The 17,963-nt window shown below is 48.0% G+C and overlaps 1 protein-coding gene across 5 annotated transcripts in view; it reads right to left on the reverse strand.

Moving 5' to 3' along the window:
• Nucleotides 1-4,262: 4,262 nt before the first annotated feature.
• Nucleotides 4,263-17,963, reverse strand: part of RAB11FIP5 (RAB11 family interacting protein 5) — a 45,660-nt gene continuing 31,959 nt past the window's right edge. For all 5 annotated transcript variants that reach the window (XM_072126396.1, XM_072126399.1, XM_072126397.1 and 2 more), the window contains exons 5-7: nt 12,820-15,144; nt 7,984-8,155; nt 4,263-7,602 (exon numbers count right to left, since the gene is read on the reverse strand). In XM_072126396.1, the coding sequence (XP_071982497.1) occupies nt 7,399-7,602; nt 7,984-8,155; nt 12,820-15,144 (2,701 nt within the window). In that variant the 3' untranslated portion in view covers nt 4,263-7,398. The remainder of the gene's footprint in view (nt 7,603-7,983; nt 8,156-12,819; nt 15,145-17,963) is intronic.

Consider the following 17,963-nt stretch of genomic DNA (forward strand, 5'->3'; position numbering starts at 1 on the left):
CAGCAGTGGTCAGGGATCAGCATGGGCGCTCTGTCCCCTCTGTGACTACACCCCTTATACACAGTGAGCTGCCATGTACTGTTTGTCCTTACACCTATCATAGCCAGCAGTGGTCAGGGGTCAGCATGGGTGCTCTGACCCCTCTGTGACTACACCCCCCATACACAGAGAGCTGCCATGTCCTGTGTGTCCTGACACTTTTCTATCATAGCCAGCAGTGGTCAGGGGTCAGCATGGGGCGCTCTGACCCCTCTGTGACTGCACCCTCCATACACAGCGAACTGCCATGTCCTGTCTGTCCTGACAGCTTTCTATCATAGCCAGCAGTGGTCAGGGTCAGCATGGGCGCTCTGACCCCTCTGTGACTACACCCCCCATACACAGAGAGCTGCCATGTCCTGTGTCCTGACATCTTTCTATCATAGCCAGCAGTGGTCAGGGGTCAGCATGGATGCTCTGACCCCTCTGTGACTACACCCCCCATACACAGTGAGCTGCCATGTCCTGTGTGTCCTGACACCTTTCTATCATAGCCAGCAGTGGTCAGGGGTCAGCATGGATGCTCTGACCCCTCTGTGACTACACCCCCATACACAGCGAGCTGCCATGTCCTGTATGTCCTGATACCTTTCTATCGTAGCCAGCAGTAGTCAGGTGTCAGCATGGGTGCTCTGACCCCTCTGTGACTACACCCCCCATACACAGCGAGCTGCCATGTCCTGTGTGTGCTGACACCTTATGATCATAGCCAGCAGTGGTCAGGGGTCAGCATGGGTGCTCTGAACCCTCTGTGACTACACCCCCCATACACAGCGAGCTGCCATGTCCTGTGCCCTGACACCTTTCTATCATAGCCAGCAGTGGTCAGGGGTCAGCATGGGTGCTCTGACCCCTCTGTGACTACACCCCCCATACACAGCGAGCTGCCATGTCCTGTATGTCCTGACACCTTTATATCATAGCTAGCAGTGGTCAGGGGTCAGCATGGGCGCTCTGACCTCTATGTGACTACACCCCCCATACACAGTGAGCTGCCATGTCCTGTATCCTGATACCTTTCTATCATAGCCAGCAGTGGTCAGGGGTCAGCATGGATGCTCTGACCCCTCTGTGACTACACCCCCATACACAGCGAGCTGCCATGTCCTGTATGTCCTGATACCTTTCTATCGTAGCCAGCAGTGGTCAGGGGTCAGCATGGGCGCTCTGACCCCTCTGTGACTACACGCTCCAAACACAGTGAGCTGCCATGTCCTGTGTGTCCTGACACCTTTCTATCATAGCCAGCGGTGGTCAGGGGTCAGCATGGGTGCTCTGACCCCTCTGTGACTACACCCCCCATACACAGCGAGCTGCCATGTCCTGTGTGTCCTGACATCTTTCTATCATAGCCAGCAGTGGTCAGGGGTCAGCATGGGTGCTCTGACCCCTCTGTGACTACACCCCCCATACACAGCGAGCTGCCATGTCCTGTGTGTCCTGACACCTTTATATCATAGCTAGCAGTGGTCAGGGGTCAGCATGGGCGCTCTGACCTCTCTGTGACTACACCCTCCAAACACAGTGAGCTGCCATGTCCTGTGTGTCCTGACACCTTTCTATCATAGCCAGCAGTGGTCAGGGGCAGCATGGGCGCTCTGACCCCTCTGTGACTACAACCCCCATACACAGCGAGCTGCCATGTCCTGTGTGTCCTGACACCTTTCTATCATAGCCAGCAGTGGTCAGGGGCAGCATGGGCGCTCTGACCCCTCTGTGACTACACCCCCCATACACAGCGATCTGCCATGTCCTGTGTGTCCTGACACCTTTCTATCATAGCCAGCAGTGGTCAGGGGTCAGCATGGGTGCTCTGACCCCTCTGTGACTACATCCCCCCATACACAGCGAGCTGCCATGTCCTGTGTCCTGACACCTTTCTATCATAGCCAGCAGTGGTTAGGGGTCAGCATGGGTGCTCTGACCCCTCTGTGACTACATCCCCCCATACACAGCGAGCTGCCATGTCCTGTGTCCTGACACCTTTCTTTCATAGCCAGCAGTGGTTAGGGGTCAGCATGGGCGCTCTGACCCCTCTGTGACTACACCCCCCATACACAGCGAGCTGCCATGTCCTGTGTGTCCTGACACCTTTCTATCATAGCCAGCAGTGGTCAGAATGGGCGCTCTGACCCCTCTGTGACTACACCCCCCATACACAGCGAGCTGCCATGTCCTGTGTGTCCTGACACCTTTCTATCATAGCCAGCAGTGGTCAGGGGTCAGCATGGGTGCTCTGACTTCTCTGTGACTACACCCCCCATACACAGCGAGCTACCATGTCCTGTGTGTCCTGACACCTTTCTATCATAGCCAGCAGTGGTCAGGGGTCAGCATGGGTGCACTGACCTCTCTGTGACTACACACCCCATACACAGCGAGCTGCCACGTCCTGTGTGTCCTGACACCTTTCTATCATAGCCAGCAGTGGTCAGGGGTCAGCATGGGCGCTCTGACCCCTCTGACACTACACCCCCCATACACAGCGAGCTGCCATGTCCTGTGTCCTGACATCTTTCTATCATAGCCAGCAGTGGTCAGGGGTCAGCATGGGCACTCTGAGACTACATCCCCATGTATCCCATTTTGTCCGTGGCATTTGGTGAATATTCTAAACTCCTGTAATATTTTGAAGTACAGAATTTAATAATTACAGGCTCTATCCAGACAAATGTCCATCTAATACCTTAAGATCTGGTCTGTAGGGACAGATACAATCTGTGGCATTAGTGGAGGTCAAGCTTCTCTTCTCACGTTAAGAAAACACCAGGCAATGTTATAGTCTTGTAAGAAAACTCCACTTTTTAGACATTTTTTCATTAATGTAAGATCAGAAGCAGATCTGTTATCCTGATGTAGTGGAGCAGCTGCTGGTGGCTCGGGCTTCTCTGTTATTACATGTGACATTACTGCGCTCATTGCCTGATAATTGGTGGGACGCAGACGATGACCGTCGCAGATATGGACGGCAGCTGCTGCAGATAAGTACAATCATCTCGTTTATTTAATAGATCATCAGTTTTCACAAACTTTTCAAGAGCTCAAGCTGCTCAACATTTTTGTGAAAATTAAGGTCAAAGTTCCTATGGCTATGACGTGGTGGTCCGAGCGATGGGGAGAGGGGATTCAATTACTTTGTCAACACAAGTGTAGGGTGCAAGTCTTACATCCCACAGCTAGCAAGACTGAACATGGACTGAAAACGGAGTTTATCTTTAGACTTTTCCCCCCTAGAAGGAGCGGATTTCAGGATTTGAGGCTTTCCCTGGTGTTGAAGGCATTTCCATGGTCCACCAAGGGCTGATGCACACGGCCGAGATTACTGAATGGACTTGATTTCAATCACTGGCTGAAGGGAACGCATGAGGTATCCATTGGTATACCCTGCCGACACATGAACTTGGCCATATACAACTGGCTTGAGATATGCTAGAAGATGTGCTACCCCAGAGCCTTCCATCAATGTAATCTCAACAGCTTTACAACAGAAATTAGCCTTAATTTGGGGCCAAAAAACCCCATCAACCCATCATACGCTTAGTACGTTAAAGAGCACATAAAAGACCTTTTGCCTTGCCGTGTCACTGGACTGATCGGACCTACTGAGTTCAGTTCCCCAGTACAAAGTTTGGTCTGGGAAATCCTGCCAACGCACAAAGTGAGTCTCTCCGACCAGTTTTACTCAGGGCAACCAACAGTAACCAACTGCGAGGAGGGTTCAAAGTACATTGAGTCAACCCAAGGATCATCGTGATGTTCGTTGCAAAGAGTTGATGCTTCTCCGTGGAAGAGCAGCCCAGATCTGTAATTGTGGTTCATGGACTGACCACCAGTGTGTGTTTTTATTCTAAAACCCCCACCCACTCCTAAGAACGGATTAAAACTTGTTTTATTGAGAAAATGGTGAGAAACTCAATAACTTTTAAGCCAGGTATAGGTTTAGAGTGTAGACCCCTCTGGTGGCTTCTGAAGGGAGACCATTCGTTGACCTAACAATTTGATCCTGTGAGTTCCACGTCCCCACAAAGTCCTTAGTACATATCCAGCCAACATACGAGCTGGGTTTCCGAATGATCAGGCACCCATGGACAAGCCCGTTCTGTAGATTTTCACACCATTACATTTTTTGATGCGCTACCATACCAGCTGATACTCTTTCTAACGAAGATTTCATCATTTCCAGCAAATGTCGATGTGATTTCATAGCAAAGACGACGCAGCAGACGTTCATTTGACTTTTATTTGTTTTCAAGTGCGTAAAAACATAGTAACAGTTCATGAACATTCAGAAACATAGGCAATACTTATAAAATAGAGATATACATATTTGGTAGAGCAATATATATATATACCTGGGCTCGAGAACGAGACATTGTCGAGTCAACGGTCGACCCCTTTAATAAAAAAAAACAAAAAAAAAAAACAAAACTAGATTGTAAGAAACCGTAGACGGCTCATGAAGGCCTAACTTCAGAGCTTGGCAGAAATTGTGTTTTTGCAGGTTTTTAATGAAGGATCTCTCACCAGGTGACCCCCAGCGAGGCATGGCCAAGGGCCAAATACTGAAGATTTAGGAGGCTTCTAGGTGGATGGGCTCACAACCAGATAATTAATGATGTAGGGATCGGGGAAGTAAATCTAATTAATGAGCATTTATGGAGATAGAGTGTGCCCGACATCAGTGGTGCCACACCTCAGCGTCACTGCTGGGGTCAAGAAGGGTTGAGAAGATCTAGTCTGGTTGAGAAGATCTGACCAACCAAATACACATACAATGGCAACCAGTCTACTCTAAAACTACTAGATTGTCTCAAGTCGGCCCCAGGACCTGAGCTCACCAGAGGTCCTGACCTCATCATAGCACTTCTGCCCCGTCCTATAATCATAACCATGTAGGGAAGGAATACTACAATAGATAACTAGGTCTTCAGTCTACAAAATATGTCAAATAGATGGATTTACAAACTTAAACCGCACGTCTGAAGCCAGCCCAAAATATGGAGTCTATGATTTTCCATCTACGGTCAAATGAGTCGTAAACCAGAACTCAATCCAGACAAATGCAGCCTAGATAACCATCGAAACAAAGACCAATGAGGGCATTTTCTATGGCGAATTAGGATTAGGGACATCATTAAAACATGATGCACCATACAGTGGTCCTCAGACAACCCTCAAGTGATGTCAACTTTCTCTAGAGATCCCAAAGGATGAACCTCATGTCCACGTGTACCAGAGACCCAAAACACTGAAATTTTGTAGCAACATAAAGACCATGTGTGAAGTAGTGGACAACAAGTGATTCCTATAACCATTTACTCAGAAACCTCAAACCAGCCAAGAAAAGTTCTCAAGATCTCATAGTTCCCCCATATTATTGACTAGGAAGCAGTATAAAGTTCTGAGAAACGACTACACGAAGGACATTACAGAACCCAGACACAACTCATGGTGGAGCTCCAAATCCTTGAGTAGGAAGGAAAAATGGGAAGTGTAAACCAAACCTCCACAACCCTATGAGGTGGTTTCCCATCATTTCCCTAATACTGTATATGGCTAATGGCACCACCTTGGGTGTTAAGACATTGGTGGTCTCCTAACACTGATGGCGTTGACTGGAATATCCAGGATGGACCGGAGTATCATATGGAGGATGTGGTGAGAAGGGGGTTCCTCAAGACAGAACCTGTGCTGAAAAATACACATTGCTTTACTGCACTATAAAGACTGAAGACCAGCCGAGCAGACTGGATCGTCCCAAGGGTACTAGGGTCTTTGACCTACACAACATTTGGTAGTAGGACAACTAATCATCATTGCGGCAGATATAACTTTATCCAGCATGATCTGCGTATAATGTAAAATCCAATATGACCCCATGACATAACTGGGGGAACAAACACCTCAACTTATTGCATAGCAGAACCTTAAATATACAGTATAAACACAACCTAAATAATGGGAACGCCAAAAACATAAAACACAAGAAGAATACAAATGTATAAAAAGCAATTGTCGTATACTCCTCTATATATTATACATTCTTACCAGGACCAGTGGACACCCCATGTGGGGGCCTAGTCTTGATTTTGGGTACTTTTTTTGAAATCCGGTCTCGAATTTAGCTTATGTTTTTGTAGCCATTAGATACTGATCTTCTGTAGCATGACATATTCTACTCCAATCCCATCCAAAGCTGCACTGACACAGCTACTTGTATCTTGTTCTGTGTAATAACTCTTGCAAAAAGCGACAGAGCTGAGGACATAGTCATGACACTGGACCATGACATTGGGGAGAAGAAAGCCCGAGGAGAAGCCAGGCACTAGCCGAATAGTGAGTACAGCTCTGGATGGAACTGGAGGATCACATGAAAATTAAGTATCTGCGTAACTATCCAGCATTCTATGTAGATGTATATATGATGTAAAGTCCAGCTGAAGGCCTCGCTCGTGGACTTCTGGAAGGCCATGCACGGTGTGGGCTTTGGTCGAGGGATGCGATGGACAGATGGTGGAGATGAGAAGGGTTACACTCGCGTCTCAGCTTGGAGACTCTGCTTTATTGCACGTATGAGACTGAGGTTTTGTGTGACAACATGCTTTACCGGCTGCAGTCATTAACATAGATCAACAAGCCGGGAACATAAGCACAAAGACTGAAGATTCTGGATGATCCACTGAAAGGAGTTACATGAAAGTGGCGAGAGGTCCACTTGTAGTTGTGGGATGGAGCAGGAGGAATGGAAGATCTGTGCAACAGGCGAAAACGAAATTGTGACCTACGGTGGATGATCACGCAATACAATGGGCGGCCATCTTGGAGGAAGTCTCATGAATGACAACTGTGATATTTACTACAGCACAGAATATTTATCCGAGGAACAGAGAAAGCTGTGAGGAGTGTTGACACTCTTCATACTTGTTGTACTGTCAGCTCCCTGGACCGAGTCCCAGACAACTACGTCACAATCACAAAGTTACTGCAAGCGCAACGCATGATCTCGTGACGAGAGGATGAGCAAAGGCAAAACTTGGATAGAATCGTGAAGAGTGTTTACAAGGTCTCCCTCACACCGTCATGACCACACAGGAGTTCCCATTGTCGTTTGGGTCCTTGCTATAGTGTTGTGCCGACGCCATGAGTCTTCAGATGGGGGGGAGTCATTCCTCAAAGCTTCAACCATCAAGTATGAAAGATGCTCGGTACAGAAGAAGAATTAAGACGTGGGTTGTGAAGGGTTCATGCCAAGATATAGTCACATGTCCAGTCTTTACACAGGATATACACCATAGGGCAAGATTAGATGTCTCTGGCTTCGACCTCCGATAGACTCCGGGAGAGGAGGCCATGACAGGTCTACTGTTTCGTCTCCAGTGGGGCTTGGAGCAGAGCGGGTGCCTGGTCCATAATCCGCACCAGCAGCTTATCAATGTATTCTTCCAACTCCCGTACGTGGTTCTCCTTGTTGGACAACTCGGCCTCGCGTTGCAGCAGCATGTGAATCAGCTCGTCGTGGGTAAGGTGGTAGTACTTGGCCGCGTGGTCAGGCAAACACAGGTCCTGAAGAATAGGGCAACAAAAATAGGTCAATAACAGGAATAAAATGCAATCACAAAACAACTTTGAGAGGACCACCCAAACTTTGCATCAAATGTTCCCTGGCCCCTTCCAGAGGACCACAACCACCACCACCACATGGTAGGAGTGTAGATTTCTTTGCAGAGAATTTAGTCTAGTTAAAGGAATTTCCTACAAATAAAATCTCTATCATATAACATGTATGTGGCCTCTACTCCAATAAGGATTGGGGAAATCAGATCAGCTGGGCTTAAGCTGTCTCCCTCTTATAGCGGTGGCATTTATCTGTCCCCACGACATGACATGATGGATCAGCGCCACTTTAATCATACCCACGATGCAATATACAGGGTCAGCGCCCACCTTTAGCCGCTCCTGGTCCGGTTTCTTAGGTGTGGAGTGCGGTACACCAGTCACAGATTTCAGCATCTCCAGCCCGCTGCTCAGTGCCATTGTGATTGCCGGTTTTTGGGTCGTCTTCCTTTCCGGATTAGCATCAGAGAGGTTGGCGCTGATGGGTTTCACTGGGTGGGGACTGGTAAAAGATGAAGGAATATCAGGTTTAGTTTCCTATAGTGGTACATGACACATATATCCTTACATCACTTCATCTACTTCCTTCCATCACACTCACAAACAAATCAACTTAAAGGTCACAGACATTATCACATTCAGGGTGCTGAGGCGGGCCAAGGGTCAGAGAGAGGGGGGATCCCGATGCGGGCCAAGGAACAGAAGGAGGGGGCAGCCCGAGGCGGGCCAAGGGTCAGAGAGAGGGGGCAGCCCGAGGCGGGCCAAGGGTCAGAGAGAGGGGGCAGCCCGAGGCGGGCCAAGGGTCAGAGAGAGGGGGCAGCCCGAGGCGGGCCAAGGGTCAGAGAGAGGGGGCAGCCCGAGGCGGGCCAAGGGTCAGAGAGAGGGGGCAGCCCGAGGCGGGCCAAGGGTCAGAGAGAGGGGGCAGCCCGAGGCGGGCCAAGGGTCAGAGAGAGGGGGCAGCCCGAGGCGGGCCAAGGGTCAGAGAGAGGGGGCAGCCCGAGGCGGGCCAAGGGTCAGAGAGAGGGGGCAGCCCGAGGCGGGCCAAGGGTCAGAGAGAGGGGGCAGCCCGAGGCGGGCCAAGGGTCAGAGAGAGGGGGCAGCCCGAGGCGGGCCAAGGGTCAGAGAGAGGGGGCAGCCCGAGGCGGGCCAAGGGTCAGAGAGAGGGGGCAGCCCGAGGCGGGCCAAGGGTCAGAGAGAGGGGGCAGCCCGAGGCGGGCCAAGGGTCAGAGAGAGGGGGCAGCCCGAGGCGGGCCAAGGGTCAGAGAGAGGGGGCAGCCCGAGGCGGGCAAAGGGTCAGAGAGAGGGGGGAGCCCGAGGCGGGCAAAGGGTCAGAGAGAGGGGGGAGCCCGAGGCGGGCAAAGGGTCAGAGAGAGGGGGGAGCCCGAGGCGGGCAAAGGGTCAGAGAGAGGGGGGAGCCCGAGGCGGGCCAAGGGTCAGAGAGAGGGGGGAGCCCGAGGCGGGCAAAGGGTCAGAGAGAGGGGGGAGCCCGAGGCGGGCAAAGGGTCAGAGAGAGGGGGGAGCCCGAGGCGGGCAAAGGGTCAGAGAGAGGGGGGAGCCCGAGGCGGGCAAAGGGTCAGAGAGAGGGGGAGCCTCTACGTAGCGTAGCTGAATTCCTATGGAAGGTTTTTGTATGCTGAAAGGATAGTAACTATTCCTATGGTCTACCGCCAATCATCACGAAAAGCATGTGATATGCTTGTATTATTACTGACTGCTGGGGCCACATGATGCTACACCATACACATCATTGTGCTTGGTGCTAAACTAGGATACTGCAAGAAAAATGAAAACACATTTTTTAAAATAAAAAATATCTATGTGAGCGACGGGAATAAACGTTTTAGAGGAGGATGAACACAACCGGGGAGGAAACCAATCAGCAGCCGGTGACATTGCTCCAACAGGAAGCAAGATCCAAGAAACACAGAACTACTGCGGCAGTCACCGGGGCGTCTAGTCGTGGAGTTGTCTCGCGGGGGGTCAATAACTTAGAAAACACAATTTAACGGAGGACCTCTATCAACCTAACTTGGCCACTAGCACACACACACCTCTCGCTCCATCCATCCAGCCACTAGCACACACACACACCTCTCGCTCCATCCATCCAGCCACTAGCACACACACACACCTCTCGCTCCATCCATCCAGCCACTAGGACACACACACCTCTCGCTCCATCCATCCAGCCACTAGCACACACACACACACCTCTCGCTCCATCCATCCAGCCACTAGCACACACACACACCTCTCGCTCCATCCATCCAGCCACTAGCACACACACACACCTCTCGCTCCATCCATCCAGCCACTAGCACACACACACACACCTCTCGCTCCATCCATCCAGCCACTAGCACACACACACCTCTCGCTCCATCCATCTAGCCACTAGCACACACACACCTCTCGCTCCATCCATCCAGCCACTAGCACACACACACCTCTCGCTCCATCCATCCAGCCACTAGCACACACACACCTCTCGCTCCATCCATCCAGCCACTAGCACACACACACCTCTCGCTCCATCCATCCAGCCACTAGCACACACACACCTCTCGCTCCATCCATCCAGCCACTAGCACACACACCTCTCGCTCCATCCATCCAGCCACTAGCACACACACCTCTCGCTCCATCCATCCATCCAGCCACTAGCACACACACACCTCTCGCTCCATCCATCCAGCCACTAGCACACACACCTCTCGCTCCATCCATCCAGCCACTAGCACACACACACCTCTCGCTCAATCCATCCAGCCACTAGCACACACACACCTCTCGCTCCATCCATTCAGCCACTAGCGCACACACCTCTCGCTCCATCCATCCAGCCACTAGCGCACACACCTCTTGCTCCATCCATCGATTCACATGAGCGCTCCAAGCACTGCTACATCCATTTGCACACACACAGTTCTTCTTCATACCCAGTACCAGCTGCAACTTCTTCTGACTTCATACCGTGGCAGCATGAAAAAGTTACAGGACCTTGCATTAATGATCAGTCACATGTTTCTGACATCATACCAGCTCCAGTAAATGCTAACAAAAGTCGGGTGGATGGGAGACGGAGAGAAAGTAGTGTAGAGACTCAGCACTTCACCCAATCTCCAGGATGGAAGTCAGCAGTCACTGCCAGTGCGGGACCCTTCTGACTAGAACTATAAAAAGTGCGTCTTACAGCCCGAAAAATATGTTAGTCACTCATGTGACTACATCAACAGGAAAATAAAATCCAAAATCAATGGCTTTGATTTATGGGAGTCTTGGATGGAAGAGAACAAAAATATCACTCGTCTGAAGGCCAGCGAATAGTGGGTTAATGGCAAAATGTGCATCCTCGTCGAATTACTGGTGTGATCTCAGGTTCAGGATTGTCTTCCCATTTGCCCTTGCAGAAGCTTCCTCAGAAGTATTACCACTGTACACTGCTACATCTACAAGGAAGAGTCTCCTCTTATTCTCTATAAATAGAACAGAGACGATTGAACCCTCCTCTGAAATAAACCTCAAAACATTAGGCCATCAAAGCAAGCTCGTGGCCAATAGGGTCCCAGGGTTTGGGGGGTTTGTGCACCAATCAGCTTTTTGTTGCCCTGGCTATAAAAGTCACACACCTGCCCCCAATTTTGTTATAGAAGCTCTGGATCTTTCTATTGGATAGGATGGAGCCACATCACAGGCCAAAGAGAAGAGGAAACTCATTGGAAAAAACACTGCCATTGCTTTTCTGTAGTTGAATCACTGAGCGTCACACCTGACCATGGATGATCTAAACCATGGACAAAATGATAAACAAATCCATCAGATGATCTCTCAAAATGGTTGTCAAATTTGTTGGAGAACTTGTCCATCAGTCCTTAACTGGGACAATGGATGTGGCATGTCTGACTTCCAGAGAGCTTTCCTGCAAAAGGTAGGGGTCAAATTAGCAAAAAGCGTAAGTGGGAGACTGGACGCAAAGTTTTTTGTTTTTAACTTCCCATGCCTTAAATATATCCAAGTTTACTTTTCTAGGTAGAAGGCCACCTGCATTCCGATTACAGGCAGTCCCCGGGTTACATACAAGATAGGGTCTGTAGGTTTGTTAAGTTGAATTTGTATGTAAGTCGGAACCGTGTACTTTATAATTGTAAATCTGTTACAGTTGTTTATTGTAGCCTGGGGCTTAAGTACGGTAAATTACCAACATCCAGAGGTCCGTTTGTAAGTAGGGGTCATCTGTAAGTCAGGTGTTTTTAAGTAGGGGACCGCCTGTACTTGGAGTAACATGATACACTTATTTTACCCAATATAAATTATTTTAAGCTCCTCAGCCATTGGACTGCAAGAACATACATTTCTGGATTACGGTATTTGTGGATTTGGATCAGAGACATCTGTGTGATTGTGGGTTGGAGCCACTGGAATTGGGATGGTCCGTCATCTGAAATTTGGGTAAGGATGGGGATTGAGATTATTTTATCAATATGGACACTAGTTTTTTCACCCCTGTCTGGTATTGTCCAGCACCTCATAAGTAACTAGAGATATGTGCCCAAATCTAAGGGCATCATCAAGAGAAGTTTTAGTTGAAACACCTCACCCCGCTAAACATCTATACCACAAACTGGACCAGCCCCCGACATGACTGGTCTTCCATATAAATGCCCCTGTGACATTATGAGTGCAAAACTCGAAAAGTTTATGACAACATATAGTGGATATCTTCAAGAAACAATGCTACGACAGCGAAAGCGGAGGCCCCTCTATATGTCCGGAGGTAATTTATGCCATACCAATGAGAAGTCAATCTACATGTAAATGTGGAAGAAACAACCCTTTCCACCAAAACTTGGCTCCAGGGTAGAAACAAAGCAAAAGGCTCTTCCTATACTCGATTGTCATGGTCAAAGTAGCCGAACACCCAACAGTTTGACCTTTATGCCGTAGCTTATGGCGTTTCCTGGAACACTACCACAGTTTCACAATAAGGCATATAAAAAGGGGATGACTAGGGTTTTGGGTCAACAGATTGTTAAGGCGACCAATGAAGGAGGAGGGGGAAATCCAGACTTACCAAGTGATCTCTCACATTGCACACTCTCCACACGTTAAGACATTTCATACAACACACACACACACACCATAATCCACGTTTATTTGGTAGCTCACCTGGTCTTTAGTGGCATAAATGGATGGTCAGCTGTCTGTGTCTCCAGAGGCAGAATCTGAGGGGCAGCTGTTGTCATACCACCGGCCATGGGAGAGTGCAAGCCCGAAAGAGTTGCTGTGTGGGTATTTGATGTTGTAGTGGCACCAGGGGTGGTCAGAAGCATAATCGGAGAAGGGAAGCTTGATGCTTTAGGGTTTGGGGCAGTTGTTAGGAAAGGAGTGGAGAAGGCCAGAGGCTGGTTATCATGCAGGTACGGAGCTTTTACACCAGTCGGGAGAACAGCAGGTGGCACATTTCTAAGAGCTGCACGTGCATGAAGGTCTTTGAAGCTCGCTTCTTCTTGTAATGAAGACTCGGAGCTTAGACTACTTTGAGAGTGTTCGACGATGAATGGATTTTTGTGACTGAAGAATGGAGTTCGGTCTGCTGGAGAAAAGGGATTTCCGGGTGATGGTAAACTTGGTACACGACTTTGGCGTAGTTGCTCCGAGCCTGCTCTCCAGAAGTCCTCAGTCTTAAAGTCTACAATAATATCTGCTGACCAGGAAGACTGCTGGCTCAAAGAATAACCATGTGGACTATCATTTGTTAAAGCTTTTACCTCGTACTGTAGTTTACCATCTTGTAACGTATAAGGCAGTGGCCCAGCAGATTCTACTTCCTGTAGGACAACCACATCTTCATTTGTACCCTGTTCTGGATCAAGTCTCTGGGCAGAATTCAGACTGCCTACATTGCCGCCATCAGAAAGGCCACTAGTGCACCGACTTGTTGACTCCTTCTGTCTGGTATCAAGGCCTATCTCATGTGAAGGTAACTGCTCCTCAAGAGCAGTCCAAAACACAAAGTCGGACTGGTCACCTTTTTTTGACCGACTGGACAATTCAGACCTGTCAATGTTTTGTATTTTTGGCAATGGCATTGATTTTTGGGAGATAAAATCATCATGATTATGTTTAATGCCCCCCAACGTTGCGTTGAGTGGTTTGGATGGACCACAGTTAATTAACTCCAATTTATCAGAGCCTTCATGAAGGCTTGAAAGGTCTGCGTCTAGTGAGACAATTGATGGGCAAGTCCGGAACTGCTCTGCCGTAGTTACTTCATTTACATCTAACAGGTGTTCCCCATTAAGGGTACCCAAATCATTATTTTCTTCCCTTAAATTAGTCAAAATGCCCTCAGTGGTAGATTGGGTGTCCTCAGTCAAAGCTCCTAACACTGGGCTCCTTATCTCAATTACAGGACAACAGGCCACTGGAGAGACAGTTTGTTTGCTCTCCCCCATGTTTTGCTCCTGTAGGTGCTCCTCTGGGTTCTCCATTTGTTTTCCAGTTGTGTCCTGATGGCTTGTTTGTTTGCAATTATAATCTTCAGTCTCTATCTGTTCAAATGAAGTTGACAGGATGAGCCGAGGGGGCTTGGGTGGCGCCACAGACCCTACATTGAGGCTAATGGTCTGTTCTTTAATTATCTCCTCAACCTTTTCATTAGCGTTGACTTCTTGCACTACTTGTATCCTTTCGGGATTGTGTTGGGTTGAGACTTGTTTGGACATCTGCATGTTATGTACATCAATACCACTCACCATCAATGCGTGTTCACCTATGGATGCCATAGCAATATTACCCTCTGTTAGGACTGGGGAATTCTGCATTGCTACATCTCTTACACCAACCATGGATTGCTCCATCAGTAGTCGTGGTTGGACAGTTGCTATTCTACTCTCTGATGAGTCATGAATGCTATGAGGAGAAGGACGGTTCGGCATGTTCTGATCCATTATTGTATTTGCACTTGGTCCTGTAGCCGCAGGATTTAGAATACATTCAGGCGAAGAATTGGTCGGAAGGCGTGATGGCAAGGCTGAGGGTTCATTAGATACTTTTGCATAATTGTTCAAATTTTGTGGCCAACTCAGTTCTGGCTGAAGGTTATGCCAAGCATCCTCCTTCTGAGCCGATATAAACATGTCGTCTTTCACAGTTTCCATTCCACTGGATGGAGAAGGCAAAAAATATTTCTCACAGTCTCTTGTGACATTAGGAACTTCAGATTCTGGCGATTTTTGGTAATTACTAGGTGAAGGCTGCAATCGACTCGAAGCAAAAGCGTCAAACTGCTCTTCCCATTCGGAGATGACTGGAGGTCTACACGAAGAGGATTCCGGATGATCACCGATCACTTCCATGCTGCCACTTCCTCCTTTATTCGAGTATACATTCGCCTCTTCTGAGTGAGGGGAGGCCAATGGACTGTGTTCCTCCACAAGAAAAGAGCCCCTTTCACCAGCTTCTGAGGTAGCATTAGACTCAGTGGGAAAACTAGAGAAAAAGTGAGTAGGTGAAGAAGTATTTAGTAACTGGTCAGATAGGAAGTCCTCAAAGAAAGGATTGTTCTGTAGTAAGTTCAGAAATGGGTTGCTGGCAGACAGGGTCCCAAAGACACCAATAGGAGAAGCTCTATCGAGGTTAGTTCTAGGCAAAGCATCTACTAAAGATTGAGGGAAGGCAAAAAGGCATGGGGTATAGTGGGGAGAAGCAAAGGAGCTGGTTTCTACCCAAGGAGACACATCCAGGCTGTGGAGGAAGACAAAACAGTCCTCCGGGTTAGTGCCAAACAACAACATGGACTATGTTAATCTCACACAAACTTGGGTCTGATTGGAAACTCATCAAAAATGTTCTAAATTAGTGAGTGATGTCAAAAAGTCTCCAAAAATGGGTGACTGGGGAACAGTGCAAACAACAGGGGTTACCAGTCTAACAAATATCTAGCACTTCAGCATCTACTGGAAGACAAGCCGTAATAAAAGCATTAAAGAAAATATCTATATACAATAAAAACAACAAAAAATATCAAAAACATTACATTTCTGGTCAAAGCCACAGCTGAACATTAGAGATGTCCATACTCCTCAGAAGACAGATCTTTCCGGCCCAATTATAATTACTTACGCCCAAAAAGGTGAATTCTAACATGCCAGATCCCCCCCCCCCCAAATCTAGAATTGGTGTAGAGACCGTGATTACATCGTCATCAGGCTTGGCCAACTATAAAAAGGACATCTACCACCAGGGTAAAGTAAACCAAGCACTGACGTACTGACGAGTGCCCCTATAGCAAGATTTAAGCTTCTTATGCCCCATTTTTTTGAGGAAAAGGGCTTTAGGAATTATGAAAATGAGCCTAAGGGGCTCCAGGCTGCATAAATGTTAATGGAGCCCCTCGGGCTCGTTTGCATAATTTTAAAAGCCTTTTTTTGTAAAAAAACAGGGAATAAGAAGCTTAAAGAAGAGCAGATCCGGACAGAGGGGGCGCACACCAGTATGTCAGTGTGATTGGGTTACAAATCTTCATCCTGGTGGTAGATGTCCTTCAATGAACTTATATGGCCGCCCTTTGGACAAGACCACATCCTTTGGAAATCGGTGGCTACATGAGGCTCACACTGGAATCGGTGCATTTCCCCATCAATTATGAGTATGTTACTATTACTACACTCCTCAATTTACTCAGCAAAAAACAAAAAGTCTATGCTCGCTGGTGACTAAGGGGGTCAGTGTTTTTAGGCCCCATGACTAATGACAGAAGGCAGATTTTTTTTTTTCCACACCACAAAAGTCTTAATAATGGAAAAGCAGTAATTACAACAATGCGAGATAAATTACACCCTTATTCAAGCGCTCGGCACTTACTTAGTCTGAAGGAAACCTGTAATTACACAATTATAATCTCACTAAGAATCTGTATCACACAGCGGGGCCTTGTTTAAGCACCCGGTGAAGACGGCTATCACATGACCCCGGCCCCTCGCATTGTCTGGCACCCGCATCACTCAGCCCCGACGCCTTGGCATCACCCGGACCCTCAGGGAGATTTTCCAGCCCAAATGTGTCTCCTCAGGTGGTCAGTTCAGCAGACCCTGGGGTCAGGACGTTAAAATTTGGCCACCAAAAAAGCAGAGTTTTGCTTACGTAAACTCAATTATCTGAAAACCCTACAAAACGAGATAGGAGGAGCCTTCCTGCTCACTATTTTCTAAAGGGATGTAACCCACAAGTGTGACCTGCATAGTGTACAGTGCTTCATGGGCTTTCAAGATACTTTCCAGTTTCCAAGCCATTATATGAGAAAAATCGAATTTTTTATTTTTATGCAAATAAGATTCTTGGTGCACCAAGGGTGGAGCTATATCTGCGAGTGCACCCATTTTTAATCCCAACAAGCACCATTCCTTCATCCGGTGAAAAACGGAAATAGAAAAAAGGAAATTAAAAAATAAATAAATATGTGAACATGGGTGCAGTAGCAGTCACTATACAAAAAACAATGGACCTTATTGTCACGGCAGGGATTAGACTGCCTTTGGGCAGTCAAGATTAACCCATATCCGGACAAATGAAAAAATAAAAGTAAAACATCACTTTTATTAGGGATTCTTAAAAAAGATTGCACTATATTACAAGCTGTTGTGGCACAGACCACTAGATGCACAGGACAAACAGTGGATTAAAAGCACAGTGTGAACTGGGTCATAGGCAGTTTGCAGGTGGTCAGTGGTATGAAACGTGAGATAGTGGGCACAATACGGGGTCCATATCCACCTATAATAATTGCTATAAGTCCACTATTGGCCAGATAAAGAGGACTGTCCTAAGCAGTATTGTCTGCTACAGTAATGTATCTTATTGTATGGATTAGAGCCCTAAAATGACCGCCTAGATCAGTGGTGGCGAACCTATGGCACTGGTGCCAAAGATGGCACTCAGAGACCTCTCTGTGGGCACTCAGGCTGTCTCAGAGTTTGCCAGACATGGCACCTTCCTGGCTGACCAAGTAGTGCCCTGCTATTTTAAAGTGACCCATGTGCTGCTTGGTCCTGTCCGAAGAGTGGGAAGATGTGGACAGGGTCGGATTGGAGCTCAAAGATTCTGGTAGCAATAAGTTTATTACTGCCTAAATTGCCGTGTTGGCACTTTGGGAAAAGCTAGTGTGTTTTGCGTCTCATCTTGGGCACTCGATCTCTAAAAGGTTCGCCATCACGGACCTAGACCATGAATAACAGTGTTGCCTGTACTGCCCCAGCAGGGGGTGCTGTGGTAGCAGGCTGTATTGTTATAAATACTGTATGGAGATCCTA

This window comes from Engystomops pustulosus, chromosome 1, assembly GCF_040894005.1.
Source record: "Engystomops pustulosus chromosome 1, aEngPut4.maternal, whole genome shotgun sequence".
Taxonomy (NCBI): Eukaryota; Metazoa; Chordata; class Amphibia; order Anura; family Leptodactylidae; genus Engystomops; species Engystomops pustulosus.